General features: G+C 39.7%; 1 protein-coding gene across 2 annotated transcripts in view; it reads left to right on the forward strand.

Moving 5' to 3' along the window:
• The window catches only part of DYM (dymeclin), a 332798-nt gene that overhangs the window by 58982 nt on the left and 254094 nt on the right, over nt 1–19722 (forward strand). For both annotated transcript variants that reach the window (XM_059140168.1, XM_059140169.1), the window contains exons 4-6: nt 3154–3247; nt 4242–4375; nt 16788–16860. In XM_059140168.1, coding sequence (XP_058996151.1) covers nt 3154–3247; nt 4242–4375; nt 16788–16860 — 301 coding nt within the window. The remainder of the gene's footprint in view (nt 1–3153; nt 3248–4241; nt 4376–16787; nt 16861–19722) is intronic.

The raw sequence follows: 19722 nt of genomic DNA on the forward strand, positions 1-19722 counted from the left end.
TTGAGAGAACACAAGATTGTGAAGTTGGGGGTCTGAATTATGCTTGTAATCCTAGCATCCCCAGCTCTTTGTTTCAGTATTTTTATTTACAATAGCTCAATAATATTGATTCACACAGAGATGCACTGGTGAACATGAACTATTTTAAACAGTTTATCTTGAAATCTCAGGGTATTCTCTCATTAAACCCCAAAGCTTGAAAGAGGAGTAGGAAATTTTTGTCTCAAAGTGAAACGGACTAGATTTAATATCTAATTACATATCTTTCTTGATGGTAAAGTTGAACAGAACCTTTCCTAACTGCCAGCCCATGCTGCACTTGCTGCTCCCAGCGCGGTTCTCCATCCTGCAATAAGGGGCATTGCCTGGGAGAGGCTGGAGCAGAATCTCCGGTCCCATTTGACGCATGCAAGACCAGAATTTAAACTTTAATGACTGCCTTGTGATTTAAAGGCCTATTAGACTTTGGGAAGCACTGTTCACTTCAGTAGGTGCAGGGAGATGGACCTGGGATTCTGCACGGCCAGTGGGGTCCCAGAAAATGCTCTTGCCACTGCTCTGTGAACCACATATCCGATAGCGAGGTGCTCCTGTTTCATGACAATGAGTAACTTGCATTGACTCAAGCTGTGACAGGAACACTTACCCAGCAGGCCGACCCGAGTCAACTTGACGGTTACTGAGCACAAAGCAGGTATGCTGTCATGGTGTACTTATTCCCACGCATGATTTTTTTAAAGTATACATACCTGGATTTTAAAATATTTAAAATGTATTTGAAGCTTGGTACATCTTTCCAAATCTTTGACACATTTTCAAGAAGTTCAAATATATGCATAGAGATGGCAGCAAAAGCATAAACCTCAGGTCTGCATAAAAATGGATTTTTCTGGCAGCATAGGCCAGTGTGTTTGAGTGTTTGCATTTCCATTTTTTGAAGCAGTTAAAAATATATTTCAGAAGAAAAACAAATATTCAGAAGTCTGGAATCTTCGTTGTTTGAAAACCATTCGTAAAGCAAAAAGACTGGGCATTTGTCACTAACATTGTTGACTTTGGGCCCAACACTTAAACTTTCTGGGTCTCTCTTTTTTTTCCTTTTAAAGATTTTATTTATTTGTTAGAGAAAGAGTGTGCTGGAGAGAGCACACACAAGCCAGGGGCGGGGGTTAGAGGGAGAGGGAGAAGCTGACTTTCTGCTGAGCAGGGAGCTCTGTGTAGGACTTGATCCCATGACCTGAGCTGAAGGCAGACACTTAAACAACTGAGCCACCCAGGTGCCCTCTTTTTCTTCAGTAAAATTAAAGGTTCTGACTAAACAGTTTCTCCCTTCCAAAGAGATTTTTCTTTAAGTTTTTATTTAGGGTCTGGTGAGTTAACAGACAGTGTAAGTGTGTGCAAGACAGTGATCAACACTGCCATCCGGTACCTGGTGCTCATCACAAGAAAGGCCCTCCCTAACCTTCCCGTCACCTGTTCCAGCCATCCTCCCACCCCCTCCCCTCTGGGAACCATCACTTTGTTCTCCAGAGTTAAGTTTCTTGGTTTGTCTCTCTCTCTTTTTTTCCTTTCCTTGTTTGTTTTGTTACTTAAATTCCACATATGAGTGAAATCATAGGGTACTTGTCTTTCTCTGGCTGATTTTGCTTAGCATAATACCATCTAGCTCTGATGGGTTCTTAACCTTTGTCCTTCTGTGATGTATTAGGGTTAACCAGTGACCCAGTAAAGCTAATGGTGTAAATTCTAGTTCAGATCCAAAGACCTGAGAGTCGAAAGGGCCAGTGTTTAAGTCCTTGTGCAAGGGTAGAAGACCAATGTATTAGTTCCACAGTGAGGCAGAGAGAGAGGATTGAGCCTTCCTCTGACTTTTGTTCTGTTCAGGCCTTTAATGTGTTGGAGGATGCCTGCTCACTTTGGAGAGGCCAGTCTGCTTTGCTCAGTTGAAAATTAAAGTGCAGGAACACCTTCACATACACATCCAGAAATAATGTTTAACCAGATATGTGGGCGTACTGTGGTCCAGTCCCATTGATTCATAAAACTGTCACATATGTGTGACTGTGCAGACTGATAGAACTTTATATTTTAATTAAATCTAATTTTTTGATTATAGGGATTGGTATAGCACAGCATTTTAGAGCCAAGGATTGGAACCAATAGATAAGGATGTATCCTTGAGCAGTAACAACAGAGACATGAGGATCTGTGAAATGGAGGTGATATTGGTGCTTTTCTCCCATAGTTGGTTTTAAGGATTAAATGAGTTGATGTGTGTAAAGCGCTTAGTGTATATTAGTCAGTGTCTGTTACCTGTTGTTTCTTTTGATGAGAAAAGTGAGGTTGGAGAAGAAAAGTAACTTGAGTTTTAATATTCCGTTAATTTAGACTTGGATCTAGAGATCAGATCTTCTGATTCTCATGATAGTATCTGCTTGATTCTTTGGCTGGATTTGCTGAAATGCTCACCTTTACACTTAAAAGTTTTTTAAAACAAATTCTTTAAAATTTTTTCTGATCAAATAACTTCTCCCTGGCCATATTGCTTTATGTTTCTGTTTATTTTTCATTAGAATGATTTATGATTATCTGAAAAGAGTTTTACCATTCTAGTTTATTGTATTCTGTGTACTAGGGATCATTTTTTTTTTTTTTAACACTTGCCTGCTTTCTTTCTTTTCCTTTCCTTTCCTCTCCTTTCTTTTTTTTTTTTTTTCTTTTCCTTCCCACATGCCCTTGGAGCCCAGCATGGGGCTTGAACTCATGACCCTTTGAATAAGACCCAAGTTGAGATCAAGAGTCAAATGCTTAATGACTGAGCCATCCAGAGGTCCTTAACATTTGCTTTTCTAAGGAGAAAAATATGTATGTGTATAAATTAACTATATATCAGCTATTATTTTGAATTCTGAGATGAATTGGCTACTTTCTCATATTATGTCTATCATTTTCAGTTTACAGATCATTTTTGGTTCAGAATTAAGACCAAGTAGCAATTTCTCTCATTGTTTATTTTTCTTAATTAGATTGAAAGTACAGTAAGGTTTGCCTTGGAGCAACTTCAGTTTGACAACTTGGTTTTATAAATGCTGTAATATGTTCACTTTGATTTCAGTTAATTTTAACTTTCTAAAACCTTATCTTCTCTTGCAGTTGTAAACAACCCTCGAACGGGAAACCTTGGTGCGCTAATTAAGGTCTTCCTTTCTAGAACCAAAGAACTAAAACTTTCAGCAGAATGTCAGAAGTAAGCTGACTGATTAAATCATGTTCTCTTTATACTTAGAAATATGAGTATTTTTTTGGGGGGGGTAGAAATAGATTATGGTCTTTTGAAAGCTATAAAGGAATTCTCATTATTAAAAAGTAAAAGAGAGGTTATAATTTACTGTCCAAATCATTGTGGTAGGATTATGAATTCTGGAATCTGTTTGATTTCAGTATTTTAGATAGTCTTCAGAAATACATTGTTTAAGGTTAATAGTGATATAATTATTATTAAAAAAGGTAGTTCCTCTCCATTATCACCATTGCTCATATTTAGTTTGAATAATGAATAAGTTTGAGGATTATTTCATTCCATATTATTTCCTTTCTATCTTTCCTCATAGAGGAAAGAAGGCTCAGATTAGACATTGGAATATTATTTTAATTCCACCATAGCTAACATAGGTATTATAATTTTATATTTGATACATTGGAAGGTTAATCTATGCACTCAACCATTTTTAAAAACCATTTTGGATGGCAGACTCTTAAGAAATGGTTCATTGCCCTGCTTCCAAACAAATAATATTTAAAAAATTAAAAAATTAAAAATTAAAGTTTCTTTTGAGTTCATGGTTACTAATACAAGGAGCAAGTATTGTACGGGGCTGCTGCTAACAGTGCCCTACTTAAAATTTTGGTTGTGTGCTTGCATATATTCTCTTTCTGTTATTATACTTAAAATTTTTTTTTCACTTTTCCTTGAACTGCCTGTGTATGGGACAAGTATGAAGTTCAGAACAATGAGCAGTCATGCCTAAGGAAAATATTTTTATTAGGTTGACTCACTAAAATACAGAGATGAAACATGAAGGAGACTGGAACAGTGTAATAAATCACGAACCATGAAGAGATAGAGTTATTGTCTTCATATTACAAGCAGAAGGGGCCAAATGCTTGAGAAATGAACTAGATAGCGCTCATGCTCTTGATTCAGTATGGATTCTCGTGTGATTTTGGTTTTTCCTTTGCAGCCACATCTTCATTTGGCAGACACACAATGCTTTGTTTATTATTTGCTGTTTGCTGAAAGTGTTCATCTGTGAGATGTCAGAGGAAGAACTGCAACTTCATTTTACTTACGAAGAAAAATCTCCCGGCAGTTACAGTAAGTATTGCCTTTGAAGATGTTCTAGGGATAGCGTGTGTGACAGGGAAGGATAGAATTTGAGGAATAAAAGTAGAATTTTGAAAATTCTATTTTTCTTTTTATAATTTTCATTTCTAAATGACCTGGCTCTCTGACTCTTTTTTCCTCCTGTATTAATTACAGTAAGCCAAGACACAAATTCTTTCTTTCTTTTATTCCCTTTTTCTTTTTATATAAGAAAGCAAATAGGATTGAAACTTATATTTGCTTTGGACTTCCATGAATATGGAAAATAAAGTTAAAAACCACAAGTATACCTTTCAGAAAACAAAGATGTCAACGTTGGTTTTATTACCAGGGTGATGCATTATGGAAGACAGCCAATCAGAATCGCAGATTTTGTAAATGTTAAAGATGGCTTTCATAGGACAGAACAGGCTCTGGGTCTTTGGGACTACTTGATCAGATATAACGTTTAAGGACAATTTTACGATGCTGAAATGTGTGGTCTTTTTCTAAAGACATGGGGAGAGGTTACCATTCTCTCATGATATTGCTGGGATTGTGTTATGGGGTTTTTTGCCAGTAGTTAGGAAGGTCTGTAGTTTTCCAGATGGTGTTTCATTTTTTAGCATTAAAACTTATAACCAAGGAGTAGAAGGGCAGAATGGGATTCTTACGTGAAATATGGGGAATATAGTATTTTGCATCCCACCTTCACGCTAACTTGTCTCTGAGGGTAAAGGCAGTCTTGCTCCTGAGATCCCTGGGTTCATTTTTCAAAACACATCTCTGCCCTCTTTAGGCTTTCCTATCTACAGCTTTATATGTTGATTTTTGAGTTTTAAAAAATAAATGTGTTCCATTTACTATTGTGAGAATCTGTATTTGTTAAGCATATACTGATGTTTAAACAGAGCTTTTAATCAGAATTGTGTCTTGCATATGTTAATTTTGTAAGGCTAGGCTTTGTTTTTGTGGTGCTGAAAGTGCCAAGAGCAGCCGGGCTTGGGGAGTTGCAAACCTTTCCACAGAAGGTCTAACAGCAAGAATGGAGTCCATGTTTACCCCGTGGCGCCTGAGAGCTGAGCCAACCAAGAACCTGCAAACCCAGCACTTTGTTCTGCTTTATGTCAAAACAGTTATGCTTGCATTGTACTTTAAAATAAATACAATAACATTGTGTTAATATAAAATTATTTGTCATACATACCATTGAGTAAGTTGAAGCACTTCAGAGATATGCTGTATTTATTTTGAGGCCCAGAAGGACCCTCTTTGAACCCATGCTCTCCACTCATATCCCAGTTTGAGAAGCATGGTGTTTGTTTGTTTTTTATGATTTTATTTATTAGAGAGCACACAAGCATGCGCACGCACACACACACATACACATGCACACACGGATGGGGGAGTGGCAGAGGGAGAAGCAGACTCCCCGCTAAGCAGGGAGCTGGATGTAGGGCTTGATCCTCAGACTCTAGGATCATGACCTGAATTGAAGGCAGATGCTTGAGCCACCCAGGCATCCCGGGAAACATGGTTTTATTGTACATCCTACATAACCTCAAGTGAGGGCAGTGTAAAAATGACACTTTTCAGCCATGGGGCACATTATCAAGATGTTTATCTCACCGAAAGAGCCATCTGTGAGGTCTGGTACTGGTAATTTTGTCTGTGCACTGACAGATTGTCCTCTTTTTTTATATGGAGTTAGCACTTCAGGATTTTATACACATTGTTTTGTTTTATTCTTTTTCTTTACAGTTGAGACTGCTGTTGATCCACCAGTTTTAAGTCCAGTAAATATCTTTTTGAGGTTAAAGACTTCCCATTTTTGGCATGTGTAATTATTTTCATTTTAGTCATACATGTTGTTAGTTTGAGATATCTACTTCTCACTGGTGTTAAGTCCTTTTTACATTTTCTTTTAATGTCTTTTTATAATTTGTAAAAGTGATAAAATTAAATGAATACATAGATACTGTTAAATGGTAAAAAAACAAAAACAAAAACGACACCTCACTATGCAGTACTTAAAAACATCTGTTTATCATTTAGAATGTGAATCTTGAAATCAGATGTGCGGGAGACCGCGTGGGAGACTGCGCAAGGGTTGAGAGACTAGACAGTAGTACGGGTTGCTCAGAGGTTGAATTGACAGAAGCGGAGGACCACCTACAAACAGCTGAGCAAAGTCAGCTGAGGAATTTGAGGCCTTTTTTTGGTTCCATTCACTGTAATTCTGCTGTGATGAAGTGGATGTTGTCAGCACATGAGGGTCATGTGACTCTTCGTAAGCTCCCCATTTGTAATAGAAATTTGTGAGACTGTCTGGCGTAAACATTTCCCCACAGGCTCTGTATGCATGGTGGCAGATTGCTTGCTGGAGGGAATTTGTATCATTTTGTAAATATAACTCTTTCCACTAGTGCATGCCTTTGAGCATAGTCAGAGAGGACAAAACTAGCCCTGGGCAAAACCATGAAGTACTATAAAATTTTGTGTTTTCCCTTTGCCTTCAATGTGAGTATGGCCTTCTGTCTTGGGATCATCCCCCATTACCCCAAGGTAGTAACTGATAGGTTTTGTATTTTATAAATCCAATATTTTAAGTCCTTAGGGATATGATTTTTTTTTTTTTTTTTTAGGGACATGAATTTGTAATTTGTTTTCACAAACACTATGGTGGTTTGTTTCTTTATGTGTTTGACGATGTTGATTGTGAGCTTTTATTTGTTCATCTTAATCTGAGGCCCCAAATAAAGGAGGGATTTGCATTTGCTTCTAGAGGGATCTAGACTGCATCACCTGAGGCCATTTAACCTCCTTCAGAGGTTCTTGGCTTAATGTGACCACTTGGGGTTCAGCTCCCCAGTAGCAAGCTGGTGGCACGCCTTTGTATTGGCAGCTTTGGATTGGCGTTTGTCTGGGTCACCCTACCCTCCGGGTTTGTTTACTGCTCAGTATTTTACTGTGGACTCAAGCCACAGTCTGTTTGCCTGTGGTTGTTCTTTTTGGTTATGGTGCAAGGGTCCCTGGAGATTTCCTCTACTTTCTGGAAGCCCATCAGTGCACTAAAAAGTGTATTTTAGCCAAGAACTAGTTGTTTTGTACAGGAGGCCTCTTTGGAGTAACTACTAATATTGTCGCCAATGGAAGGCAATTATAGTTTCTTTACAAATATTTTTACATCTTTTTCAGATGAGGGAAGAAGTCTTTGGAGATTGAGACTGAAGATAGAAACACACACATACACATACACACACACACACACACAGAGGGGGAGAGAGCTGGCTGGAAAGCCCAGGGATGTAGGGGGGCACTAGGATCAAGAGCACAGAGTGGGAGTGTGGGTTTGCACTGCAGGAGCGTGCCACCTGTGCCAGCAGCGCTGTGGGCAGGCAGTGGGGGGACGAAGGACCCGGTCACCTGCCAAGAGCTGGCACACACGGCAGCTAGTTAGCACGGTTCTCTGGAGAGTAGAAAAGGGACTGGAGACTTGTTGAGTCCAGGTAAAATGCTTGCTTAACCACATTTCCTCGGCATAAAATAGTTTAATATAGATGTATTTTTAAAAATTTTATTTTGTAGGAATTGCTCTCAAGCATAGTGGATTGAACCCACATGTTTATCTTTGCTTTATTCTGAAACCCTGATAAAATATCAGTGAAGGGACTTTTAATAAGTCATGAATTTTTTATTAGTTTAAAGAGGAGGAAAGGGGAACACACTGTTAGTAACATTTTTCAAGTTGGAAAGTTGAGTAATGATGAACTCTACTGATCAGTGAAAGCTGAAGGTTAAATGCCTTTAGGGTCAGAGAACTACCAAGAAACAGCCAGTTCTTGTCTTAGAGCCCTGGAAAGGCTTAGGAGTTGGAAGTACCAGGTGTCTCTGAAGGCAGACACCTTGGAGGAGTGATTGAAGGAGCAGCTGGACGCTCAGCTCTTCTCCAGCACCACATGCAGTCAGGAGACCACCCCCTCCTCGGTTAATGCTAGAATGTCTTCTCCGAGGGGCTGAACCAAGAGGACCTTCCTCTACTTGGGAGCTCTGGGGTGCTGTGGAGGGATGGTCTGCTGAGAACAGGACTAAGAGCAAAGGCTACAAATGGAGGAGTGAGGCATCTTGACATGGCTTCTAAATGCAGGCACTGGGGTTGTGCCCACTACATCCCCTTCCCTCCAGAAGGTTAATGCATACACTTGTGGAGAAAATGAACCAAAACCAGGAAAAAGATGTAGAGATGCTGATGTTTGGGTGTCTCAGTGATACAGCTCCAAACCCTCCAGTGTGAGCCACCACTTGCAGGCTGTGCCTGTGCACATGGAGCTTCCATCAGCATTGGCCTCCTTCTGGCAAATAAATGGAGACCCAAAGATCCTGAACAATTGGAAACAACTTCCAACTTCTGAGAGATCAAAATGAGAAAAAGTGGTAGAATATATATTTATGGAAATTAAAAAAATTTAAATTTAAAAAATTTAAATTTAAATTTTAAAAAATTTTAAATTTAAATTTAAAAAATCCATAATCATACTTCTCTAATATAATTACTTTCTTTTCTGACTACTTTCTTTTCCTTCCTTCCTTTTTTTCTTTTTTTTAAGATTTTGTTTATTTGCCAGGGAAGGGGAGAGAGAGAGAGAACAAGCACAAGCAGGGCGAGTACCAGGCAGAGAGAGAAGCAGGTTTCCTGTTGAGCATAGAGCCTGATTTGGGACTCAATCCCAGAATCCTGGGATCATGACCTGAGCTGAAGACAGGTGCTTAACCCACTGAGCCACCCAAGCGTCCCCACTACCTTCCTTTTCATTCTCCTCTGGCCGAAGACATTTTTACGTTTTTATTTTATTAATTTTTTTGGAAAGATTTTTGTCAGAGAGAGAGGGAAAGAGAGAACACAAGGGAGCAGGGAGCAGCAGGCAGAGGGAGAAGCAGGCTTCCTGCTGAACAAGGGGCCCGTTATAGGACTCAATCCCAGGACTCTGGGATTATGATCTCAGCCGGAGGCAGACACTTAACCGACTGAGCCACCCAGGTGTCCCTGACTGCAAACCTTTTTGCGACTCTCTGGAAGTATATTCAAAACCCAGGATGTATTCATTTAACTAAATACGCTAGAGGTGAAACTTTTGAAACTAGTTTTGAATTCTTTCAGATGGCCAAAGTGCTTTGGCTCTCAAGGCAGCAGTGTTTTACTCTTCTCTTATTTTTGCTTGGACTAATCCTTAGGGCCTGGGGCAAGCTGTAGCTTAAGAGGTAAACCTGAAATTGGTAGATGAGTTGTTTCTGTTTTATTTTTGTCTCAAAGAGTTTAATTTCATTAGTTGAGTAATGCAAAAGAAAGAAAGAAAGAAAGAAACCAATTGCTAGAAAGGACTCACGAAAGCATGGATTTACTCTTTTGAAATATTTTGCATATAAGATTTGTCATCTGTCTTTGTAGAAAAATTAAAGTGCTTCTAGGACCTCCTGAATTGTTCTTCGCCTTACAATAAGTGATAGTGTTTTTGATATTCCTCTCTTTTCTCTTCCTTTCTTTTCTGTTATCAGTGGAACAAAACGTTAAACTTTATTGATAGGCTTGCTTTCCAATTTCAAACTATATCACAGGGGCGCCTGGGTGGCTCAGTGGGTTAAGCCGCTGCCTTCGGCTCAGGTCATGATTTCAGGGTCCTGGGATCGAGTCCCGCATCGGGCTCTCTGCTCAGCAGGGAGCCTGCTTCCTCCTCTCTCTCTCTCTGCCTACTTGTAATCTCTCTCTGTCAAATAAATAAATAAAATCTTAAAAAAAAAACAAAAACCAAAAAACTATATCACAAAGCTGTAGTAATTGAAACAGTGTGGTATTGGCATTAAAGCAATACAGATCAATGGACCAGAACAAGGAGCCCCAAAATAAACCCATGCATATGTGGCCAATTAGTCTATAACAAAGGTGCCAAGTGTATATACAGTGGAGAAAGGGCAGTCTCTTCGGTAATAGCGATGGGAAAATCGGAGAGCCGCATGCGAAAGAAGGAAACTGGACCCCTGTCTTGCACTATACACAAAAATCCATTCAAAGTGGACTGAAGACTTGAATGTAGGACCTGAAACCTTAGAACTAATAGAAGAAAACCTAGGGGTAAGCCCCCTGCTATAGGTCTTGGAGAAGATTTTTCGAATCTGCCAGCAAAAGCAAAAATAAACAGGTGGGACTACATCAAACTAAAAAGCTTCTGCCAGCAAAGGAAACCATCAAGAAAATGAAAAAACAGCCTGTTGAATGGGAGATGTTATTTCCAAATCATATATCTGATAAGGAGCTAATATCTAAAATAGGGAACTCAGCCGGTGGCTGGCTCGGTCGATGGAGCATGCAACTCTTGATCTCAGAGTCATGAGTTCAAGCCCCACATTGCATGTAAAGTTTACTTAACAACAGCAACAAAAATCCGAAGGGTTCAAAAATCTTAGACCTCTTTTCCAGTTATTTTGGTGCATGGCCCCGTGAGCAGCAAAGCTTCCATCACTCTGCATGGATTGGTGCGGGAAGTCCTGCACAGGAGCAGTGCAAGTGCCAGAAGTTTTGGGAGATGATGGAGCTGCAGATCCCCTTGAAGAACAGTGACCCTCAGGAGAACAGATGCCTCTCAGCACTGTCCAGCTTAAGTCCACTCCTAGTTCCAAGTTCTCTAAGTATGTGTTTTGGGGGATCAACAGCACTTGAGGCCAGGACTGTGGATATTTCCCACGCAGACATTGGAATGCTGAAGAAACTCAACAAGAAATAAAAATCAGTCAAGAAGCTGGCCAAGAAGCAGATCCTTTGAATCCTGGGCCCAGGCCTGAATAAGACTGGCAGGTTCCCTTCCTTGCTGACCCACAATGAGAGCATGGTGGCCAGAGTGGATGAAAAATAATAAAACTGGGATTTAAGAGGATAATACTTTAAATTGGCCTAGAATCTAAGTATATGTAATACAGTGCAGTACCCTGTCATGTATATATTCTGTATAGTTTGTAGTTGCTTACTAAAATCTATTTCCATACTTTCTCCAATGTACCATGAAACTGTTTTCTACCCTCTTCTGTTATCAACAGTTTTTATACTATGTTCAACATAGAAATAAAGAAGGCATATTTTATAATAGAACCTGGAAGACTGTATTATCCTTGAGTATAATTAGAAATATTTCCATTTGACTACAATAATAGCAGACAGCCAGAATTATTACAGATTTTATTGGAATATGTGGGACACAGTCTTATAAATATTGTAATGCATTAAAATGTAGATCAATTTGAATTTTAGAAAAGAGTGAGTCCATCTGCTTTCCCTTCATTTACGATTATTTTATAGACATATATTCAGTTTTTCTCATTAGAAGTTTAAATATGATTTTGTAATAGTTTAGAATAATTCCAATATTAGTTTCACAATTAAAACTGCCAATTACAGACTCTACCATGGTTTTCTGAATATAAGTTTATAGTAAATACACTCTAGCTTATGTGTCTTTCATCTTAAGGAAGTCAGTTTTGCTCCGAACTTTTTAGGCACTCAGGGAACCTGTTTTTGGACTATAGCTCTGGTATTTCTCGATGATGTTTTTAATACTTGTTTTTGGTACAGTTGAGCAGCATTTAGAAACCAACAGCTTGACTTTCTGCATGCAAAGTAAGCAACAATGAGCTCTCTGTGTTTTAATATTTCCATGTTACCTGATTTAAATGACCCATATGTTTTCTTTTTTCTGGCTGCTTCTTTGTTTTCCATTAGTGCTATTTTTTCCCTCTTCCTCGAGTGAGTGCTTTTTTCATTATTCTTTTCTCCCTCTCTTCCCTTCCCTTCCTAGTCTGGTGGAAGGTATTTGATTACACAGCATCCTGATCTTCTGTGGTTCCCTCCCTAGGGAGAGTGTGGTGTGTATGAATGGGTGCCGAATGATTCAGTTTCACGTATAGATGATGGGAGTTGTAAGGGACCATGGATATCATTTGCTCTTTCACTTGCTCCTTCCTCTGGTGTCACTCACAGGCACGAGAGAAGTAAGCTTAGGGCTTTAAAGCGGGGGAACCCCAGATAGAGGAGATTTCAGTGACCTTGTTGTGCACAATACATATGATAACAGTTTATATTTATTCATTGTTAGAGGCTATTTCTAAATTGGGTATTTAAATCAAAGACTGCCAGTATGCGTTGATGAATGTGTAACAGACGACCCTGATGTGTAAACGAATACGGGCTTTTTCATATCTCTCCCCTCAGATTTACCAGGGCTCTGTATTTGGGGTCTTCAGTGAGACATGGTTGACCGACTGGATTTTTTCCAACTTTAAAAATAGTTTGTAAGGGTTTTTGTTTTTTTCAGTCCCCCCCCCCTTTTTTTGGAGTCTGTATTTGGGTTCAAATCCAGTCTCTGCCACTTATTTTAAGTTAACCGACCATTCTGAGCCTTGATCTCTTTATCCGTAACATGATGGTGATGATCATACCTTCTCCTTAAGAGTTATTGTCAGGATTAATGTGACATGACGAATGAAATGCTTGGCACACTGCCTCTCCAAGAGGAGGGCACTCAGTAAATGTTAGCTATGAATATGATCTCCGAGAAGCTGACATTGAAAATATGAGCGTATTTGACTGAAGCTATAAGAGGCAATTTAAAACTCTTTAAGAGAGAAAAACTGTGGGTTTAAAACTTCACACTAAACATACTGAATCTCTTCAGAGTCCTTTGCTCAAAGATCTTCAGTTTGCTTTGTTACTGACCTGAAGATTTCAAGGACTTTTCAGATTCTCTTTCCTGTGAGAAATGCATGAGTGTTACTATAATTTTTGGCAGGTGAGTTTATATTTACTTGTTTTTATTGGCGCTAAGGAAGATACTTGGCTTCAAATGAAAGCTGAGTGATATAAATGTTGCTTGGGAAAGAACGCCCTATGAGTGACCTGCTTAATGTCAGACCTGGTAAGCGGTCAAATCTTGTCACTCTTCACTTGATACACAATTATTTGCTTCTAGCTTAGTCCCAGAAATAAGAATATGGTATTCTTTTTTTTTTTTTTTAATTTAAGATTTTATTTATTTGACAGACAGAGATCACAAGTAGGCAGAGAGGCAGGCGGGGGAGGGGGAAGCAGGCTTCCCACTAAGCAGAGAGCCCACTGTGGGGCTCGATCTCAGAACTCTGAGATCATGACCTGAGCTGAAGGCAGAGGCTTTAACCCACTGAGCCACCCTGGTACCCCAAGAATATGGTATTCTGTAGCAATGTTTTTGTTTTAGTAATAGAAGTTGATAGAGATTTCAACTGGAGACTGCCTGTTCTTGTCTTTTGTTGTTAGAATTTTGGCCTTAAAATGGTACATTTCACTTGTATGAAATGTATTTATCATAATTTCATTACTAAGTTGATAATGATGCTGTGAATATATTCCTTAATTGACCTAAGCTGTAATCTTGGCAGAAGTGATGGTTTAGATGGCACATGGAATACAATACAGAATCCTCTTCACTGTGTTAAGATTTGAGGGTGAGATGTGCTTGCACCCCGGAAGGAAAAAAATCCAACCCTCTCTGGTCCTTAGCATTTGTTCCCTCACTTTCCGTAATTAAAACACTTCTGACTACTTGGCTGAACAAGGATATGCTGTTAAAATGGCCTGCTGATTTGGTCTGGGATATTCTTTAGGGAATGAAGGAATGATTTTAAATATCCTTACTTGGGTCTGGGTCACTGCATTCTGTAGGATGAGCCATGGGATGACATTGCAGCAAGTTGTATTAGGTATGTATCATATGCCAGGAGATGAACTTGGAGCAGGTTATTGACTCACTTGGGTTGTGTTGGACCACTTTTGCAGTGAGAAGGATTTTAGTTACATCTATTTTTTATTGTGTAGCCTCAGAGACCAGTGTTACTTATTTCCAAATTCTATTTTCTCACTGGTTGAGCTAAGCCTCGCACTTCCAGAGTACGATTTAATGTAGTTACTGAATTTGGTTCTTGCCATGTTTTCTTTGTAGCATTGATCGGTGCTTTTATGATTCAGTGTTCTCTTCCAGCTCTGTACTCACCTCTCAGAGGGTTACTGTGCCAGTTCCATTTATGGAAAGTCAGGAAGGAATTTCTTCATAATTTCTGAATGCCAGGTGATAGTGTGGTTTAGAAAAAAGAATTGCTAAACTTTGAAATTCCCAGTCCTTTGATGCTTCGGAAATAACCACTAGATTTGTACTAGGCCCTGGGTGTGGTTTGGCGAACACGTTTTGAGTATATGTTATGTGTTAAGCTCTTTGTCAGTCGTCATTCTCAAAAAGTAGAGTCCAGAGGTTCCTGGATAAAGCATCTGACTCTTGATCTCAATTCAGGTCTTGATCTCAGGGTCTTGAGTTCAAACCCCGCACTGGGCTCCATGCTGGGCATGGAGCCTATTCTTTAAAAAAAAAAAAAAAAAAAAAGGTTAGAGTCCAATGGCTGCCTGCCCACGTATAGACAGAATTTATAGTATAATGTAACCTATATATGCAATGAAAGACATGAACAAGGCAAAATATTTTGTTGGTGATTTTTTTTTTTTTCAGGGTGAGGCAGGAGATTTGGGTTTTATGGAGGAGAGGAAGATTGAGGATGATGCAGGTGAATAAAGATTGGCTTTTTAAAAAGTCAGGTTTTTATTGTTGGAGGGCATTCTTGGCAGAGGGAATGTTATTGAGGAGGCTTGAAATGGCATGCAGCAGGGCACTGGGTATTGTTGGAATATAAATTGTGAATAACGGGGGGAGATCATGGTAGAATGAGGTACAGGGTCTGTGTCTTGAAGCATCTGGTGACTTGTACTTACAGCACTTGAGTTTCTTCTGATACCTAGTATTAGGTTAAAGCAGTTGAAAAGATGTAAGCCAGGAGAGGGAAGAAGGGGGTTTAGTCAGCTCCATTTGACAGCAGTCTAGAGTTTGGATTGGAGAGAAGTAAGATTGGATGTAGGAATACTAGTTAGGAAGGTTGAAAGAAGTTCAGGAGTGAGTTTTAATTTAGTAAGCTGATTTAACTGAACCGAGATGATGAAATAATGAACAAAAGCATGACGGAGTACAGAAAAGAGGAAACATCAGAGAGGTAGGCTGTGCAATTGAGTGGACCCAGAGATTGGTTAAAAAAAGCATACACGTGAGTATCCTGGGCTTTGGTGTGGTCCCCAAAAGGAAGTAGAAAGAAGCAATAAGTGGGTTTCAGGGCGCCTGGGTGGCTCAGTGGGTTAAGCCACTGCCTTCGGCTCAGGTCATGATCTCAGGGTCCTGGGATCGAGTCCCGCATCGGGCTCTCTGCTCAGCAGGGAGCCTGCTTCCTCCTCTCTCGCTCTGCCTGCCTCTCTGCCTCCTTGTGATCTCTCTCTGTCAAATAAATAAATAAATAATCTTAAAAAAAAAAATAAGTGGGTTTCAAGTACTGGGAAAGATGGGTTCGGTTTTGAACATGTGAAGTTTGAGGTACCAGTGATGCATCTAAGTGGAGATGGCCAGGAGGCAATTGGATATAAAGATAAGAAGGAGTTCACTAGAGAGACCAAGAGGAGAACCGTCGCGGTAGCAATCAGCAGCATGTTAGTAATGATTGGTGAAGGGGGCACAGGGAGTGGGGAGAGGAGGAAGTCAGTGGTGGAAGTCTGGGGAGCACGCCCATAGTTGGAAGATATATTCTGAGGAGGCAGATTGTAGGAATGAGTAGAAAAGATGTAGACTGGAAACAAGGTGTTGTAGGAACTGAGGGGAATAAGAATTTCATGAAGGAATAGGTGTCATTTAAAGTGGTTTGGGGCAGAGAAACATTTCTACAGGAATGATAATTTGCCTCTTATCCTTGCCACTTACTCAGTGACCTAGGAAAGCCATTTTACCTCTGGCTCTTTATTTGTAAAGGGATGGAAACCCTCTCACTGGGTTTCAGTCTGTGATCTCTGGAGCCCCACAGGTTCAGAAAAGGTGCTGGGAAGGGCCATCAAGGAGATCTGGTGTTTGATCAGATATTTACTGGGGAAAAGAGGTATAGGCATTCTGTTGACTCCAACAGAGCAGCTAGGGCAGCTTGATTTTTTTTGGTCTGTTTTATGTATTTCACTTCAGTGTAAGATTTCATTTGAAAAAAAAAATAACAGTATAAAATAAGAGATTTAAAAACTGCTGGTCTACAGGGACCATAAGAGACGGACACATTAAAAGTTATATAATAAATGGCTAATGTTCAAAATTCCTATACTAAGTGAAGACTGTAGTATGTACTAACTTATGGTTTGGATTTTATTAGAGGTCACCATTAGAGTCCGAGTTTATGTGATAATAACAGTTGTTATTCTCATTAGGAATGAAGACTGAACTTGTACAAAGCTGTATTCTATTTCATATTTTGTTAAAAAAATTTTTGTGTGTCTTACCAGGTTCTGACTCTGAAGATCTTTTGGAAGAATTGCTCTGTTGTTTGATGCAGTTGATCACTGATATTCCACTCCTGTAAGTTCTGGCCAAGCCAGGATTTGCTTTATCTTCTTTGTGTATTGAAGATGGTGACTGATCATGTTGAAGAGTTTGTGAATGCAATTCCTATATGCTGTAAAGTGTTCTTTTTAAAGCAGTTACTCTCAATTTTTTTTTTAAAAATTTGTCTCTCTGGAGCCTTTTCAGACATTTTTGTAATTGCCTCTCCCCACTAGTGAAATTTGAATACCTCAGATACACTGAATGTCTCTTTATGTACTGTGGCCCTTTGGAGGGCCACAGATCATTATAATATCTGTGAAGTTTTTCACCCCTGAAGAATCAGTTTTCATTCTCTTAGGAGTGATATCACCCCATGGAGAATGCATATTTTAAAGGAATTATTATTTTTTAAAATATTATATTTTTAAGTAATCTCTTAATTAAGAGCCAACATGGGGCTCACATTTAATAATCCTGAGATCAAGAGTCATATGCTCTACTGACCAAGCCAGTCAGGCACCCCTAAAGGAATTATTTTTTGAATAAAGAAGAAGATTGATTATGATGGAATCGCTGTGATCGTGGGGATATCATTGGATGTGTGCTGCTTGCTGTGGCCCACAGAGGAAGGACCAGGTATTCGTGAGAAGATGGCTTCCCGGCCTCTGTTGTGCATAAGTACAGCATCCAGAATTGTAATCTAGATTTAGAAACGAGAACCACCAAGCCCTGTGGTAGGTCGGTCTGCTGATGTGCACCCGGAAGGCAGGGCTGAAGCCACTGAAGAATCACCCGGTGGTGAAGGGCAAAGGGGAGAGGGTCCCATGCAGGTGGAGCTCATGTGGCAGACCCAGGTAACTGGACTTTCTGATGTCCTTCCTTGCCTTCTTTCCGACACATCTCCAATATTGTTTGGGGGCCATGGTGTGCCCAGCTTAGTTCTCAGGCCCCAGGGGAGCTAAATGTGGCCCCGTGACGTGGTTTGGGCCAGTGCTGTGTGAGCAGAAGTTGTGAGCTTGCAGGGTGTGTATCTCTAGCTTTCTGGCCTGCTGCCCTTCTCTTCCGTCCTGGGATGCAGAGGCAGTGCTGGGGCCATCTTGAAACGATGATGATGAGTGCCACATGCAAAGAACAGGGTCCCAGGAGTATGGGATTTGAATGATGCCGTGGAACTATTATACGAGCCCTACATGGCTTATCTTTGGATTTCTTCTTAAGTGCAAAAAAAATAGATACTTATTTTGATTAAGCCACTGTGGTTAGGTTTCTGTTACATGTGGTCAGATGTGGGAAGGGAAACACAGAGATTGTCTACTATTTACTTGTCACTGTATGTGTGCTGCTTCATGTGTTCTTGACTTAATTTTTAAAATAGTTCCATCTCTATTGTGTTTATGTCATTACTAAATACCTGGGGTTTAGTATATATCCTCAGTGAGGACATTCTTCCCCCCTCCTTTGTTAATAAAATGTCTTGGTGAAGTTAAGGGGAACGGGAGTAGTAAATCTCTTCAGCTGGTAAGTAAGACTTGAATACAGTGGATAGACCAGTCACTTAAACACTCTTGAAGAGCAAGCAGACAGTGTTGTAATATATCAAACATTTCAGTGTTTTAATGTGTTTATACTTTTTAAATGAACTGAAAATGCACAGACAACCAGATGTCTTGTATTATGTACACTCAGCTTTAACCAGCTGCTGAAACAATTTCTTATGATTTAATGTTCTTGGAACTCCATCCTACAAGAAGGTTTGTCTTGGTAACAGTTTCCATGTGAAATCAAATTACTATTTAAATATTTCATTTACTATAACCATTGTGCAGTGTTGTGGATCAGCTTCTGACTGAAGGGGGATTATGAACTTGAAAAGTGGGACGCTTATTCCTGACTGTCATCAGTCTCACGGTAGACTTGGCACGTTGGCACGTTTAACGTCAGCGTGTCCCCGCACCATCAGCAGGTGCGCAGCAGGAGGAGTGCGACGTTTGTGTCCACCCAGGGCAATTCAGAACTCACTTAAACATTTCTTGTGAGGCTGTGAAATCATCCCGTTAATATTGGAAGCCAGAGATTACCAAGAGCATAGACAGATACTTAGGGATCTATACACTAAGTTTGAAATGATTCTTTATTATTAAGAGCACAGTCAACTGCAGTGGTTTAAACTCCCAGAATTTGTAGGAATTCACTTGTAATAAAGCTTGGCTTTCAAGTAGTTAGTAGATACTGCTTCTCAGAAAGATTGGATGTGTTGATAAGTTTCATTCTCTGAGAGTCTAATCTTCAAAGTTTGATTGAAATACACATCTTCTAGGAATCCTTTCTAAATTCCGTACCTCTCAGAATTTATATATTTAAAATAAAGATTAAGTAATTCACAGGCTCATCACTAGATGTTTTTCAGTGTATACTGTGTTGATCCCACTGAAATTGAAATGAATCTGCCAGAAGTAAAAGCCTGTTTCTGTTATACCTTGTCCATGATCTTAGGGAAGTGCACGGGAAGGGATAGAGTAAGATGAAGGTATTTTCCTGAAGACGCTAATAGAAAGCATAATAGAAAGAACGTGGTTTGGCATGCGAGGGTTGAAAGCGCAACACTTAGAAAATTTTTGATGTGGATTGGTTCTCACGGTCTTACTGTTGAGACACTGAATGAGACCCCGATGACTCAGCTCAGTGACGGGGCTTCAGATGGGCCCCGGCAGCTGATTCACATTGCTGGATGGGCCCAATACTTAGGTTTGTTCATGAAGCTTAGTATGAAGTAGAAGTTATTTTGAGAACTTTTAACCTGTCTTTTTACCTGTTTTCAGTGTTGTTTTTGTGAAAGCCATCACTGTTATCTGTATATGGTGATACTTTTGTCAACCATTTCTTGTCCTGCCCCTT

The sequence above is a fragment of the Mustela lutreola genome, chromosome 11, assembly GCF_030435805.1.
Source record: "Mustela lutreola isolate mMusLut2 chromosome 11, mMusLut2.pri, whole genome shotgun sequence".
In the NCBI taxonomy this organism is placed as follows: Eukaryota; Metazoa; Chordata; class Mammalia; order Carnivora; family Mustelidae; genus Mustela; species Mustela lutreola.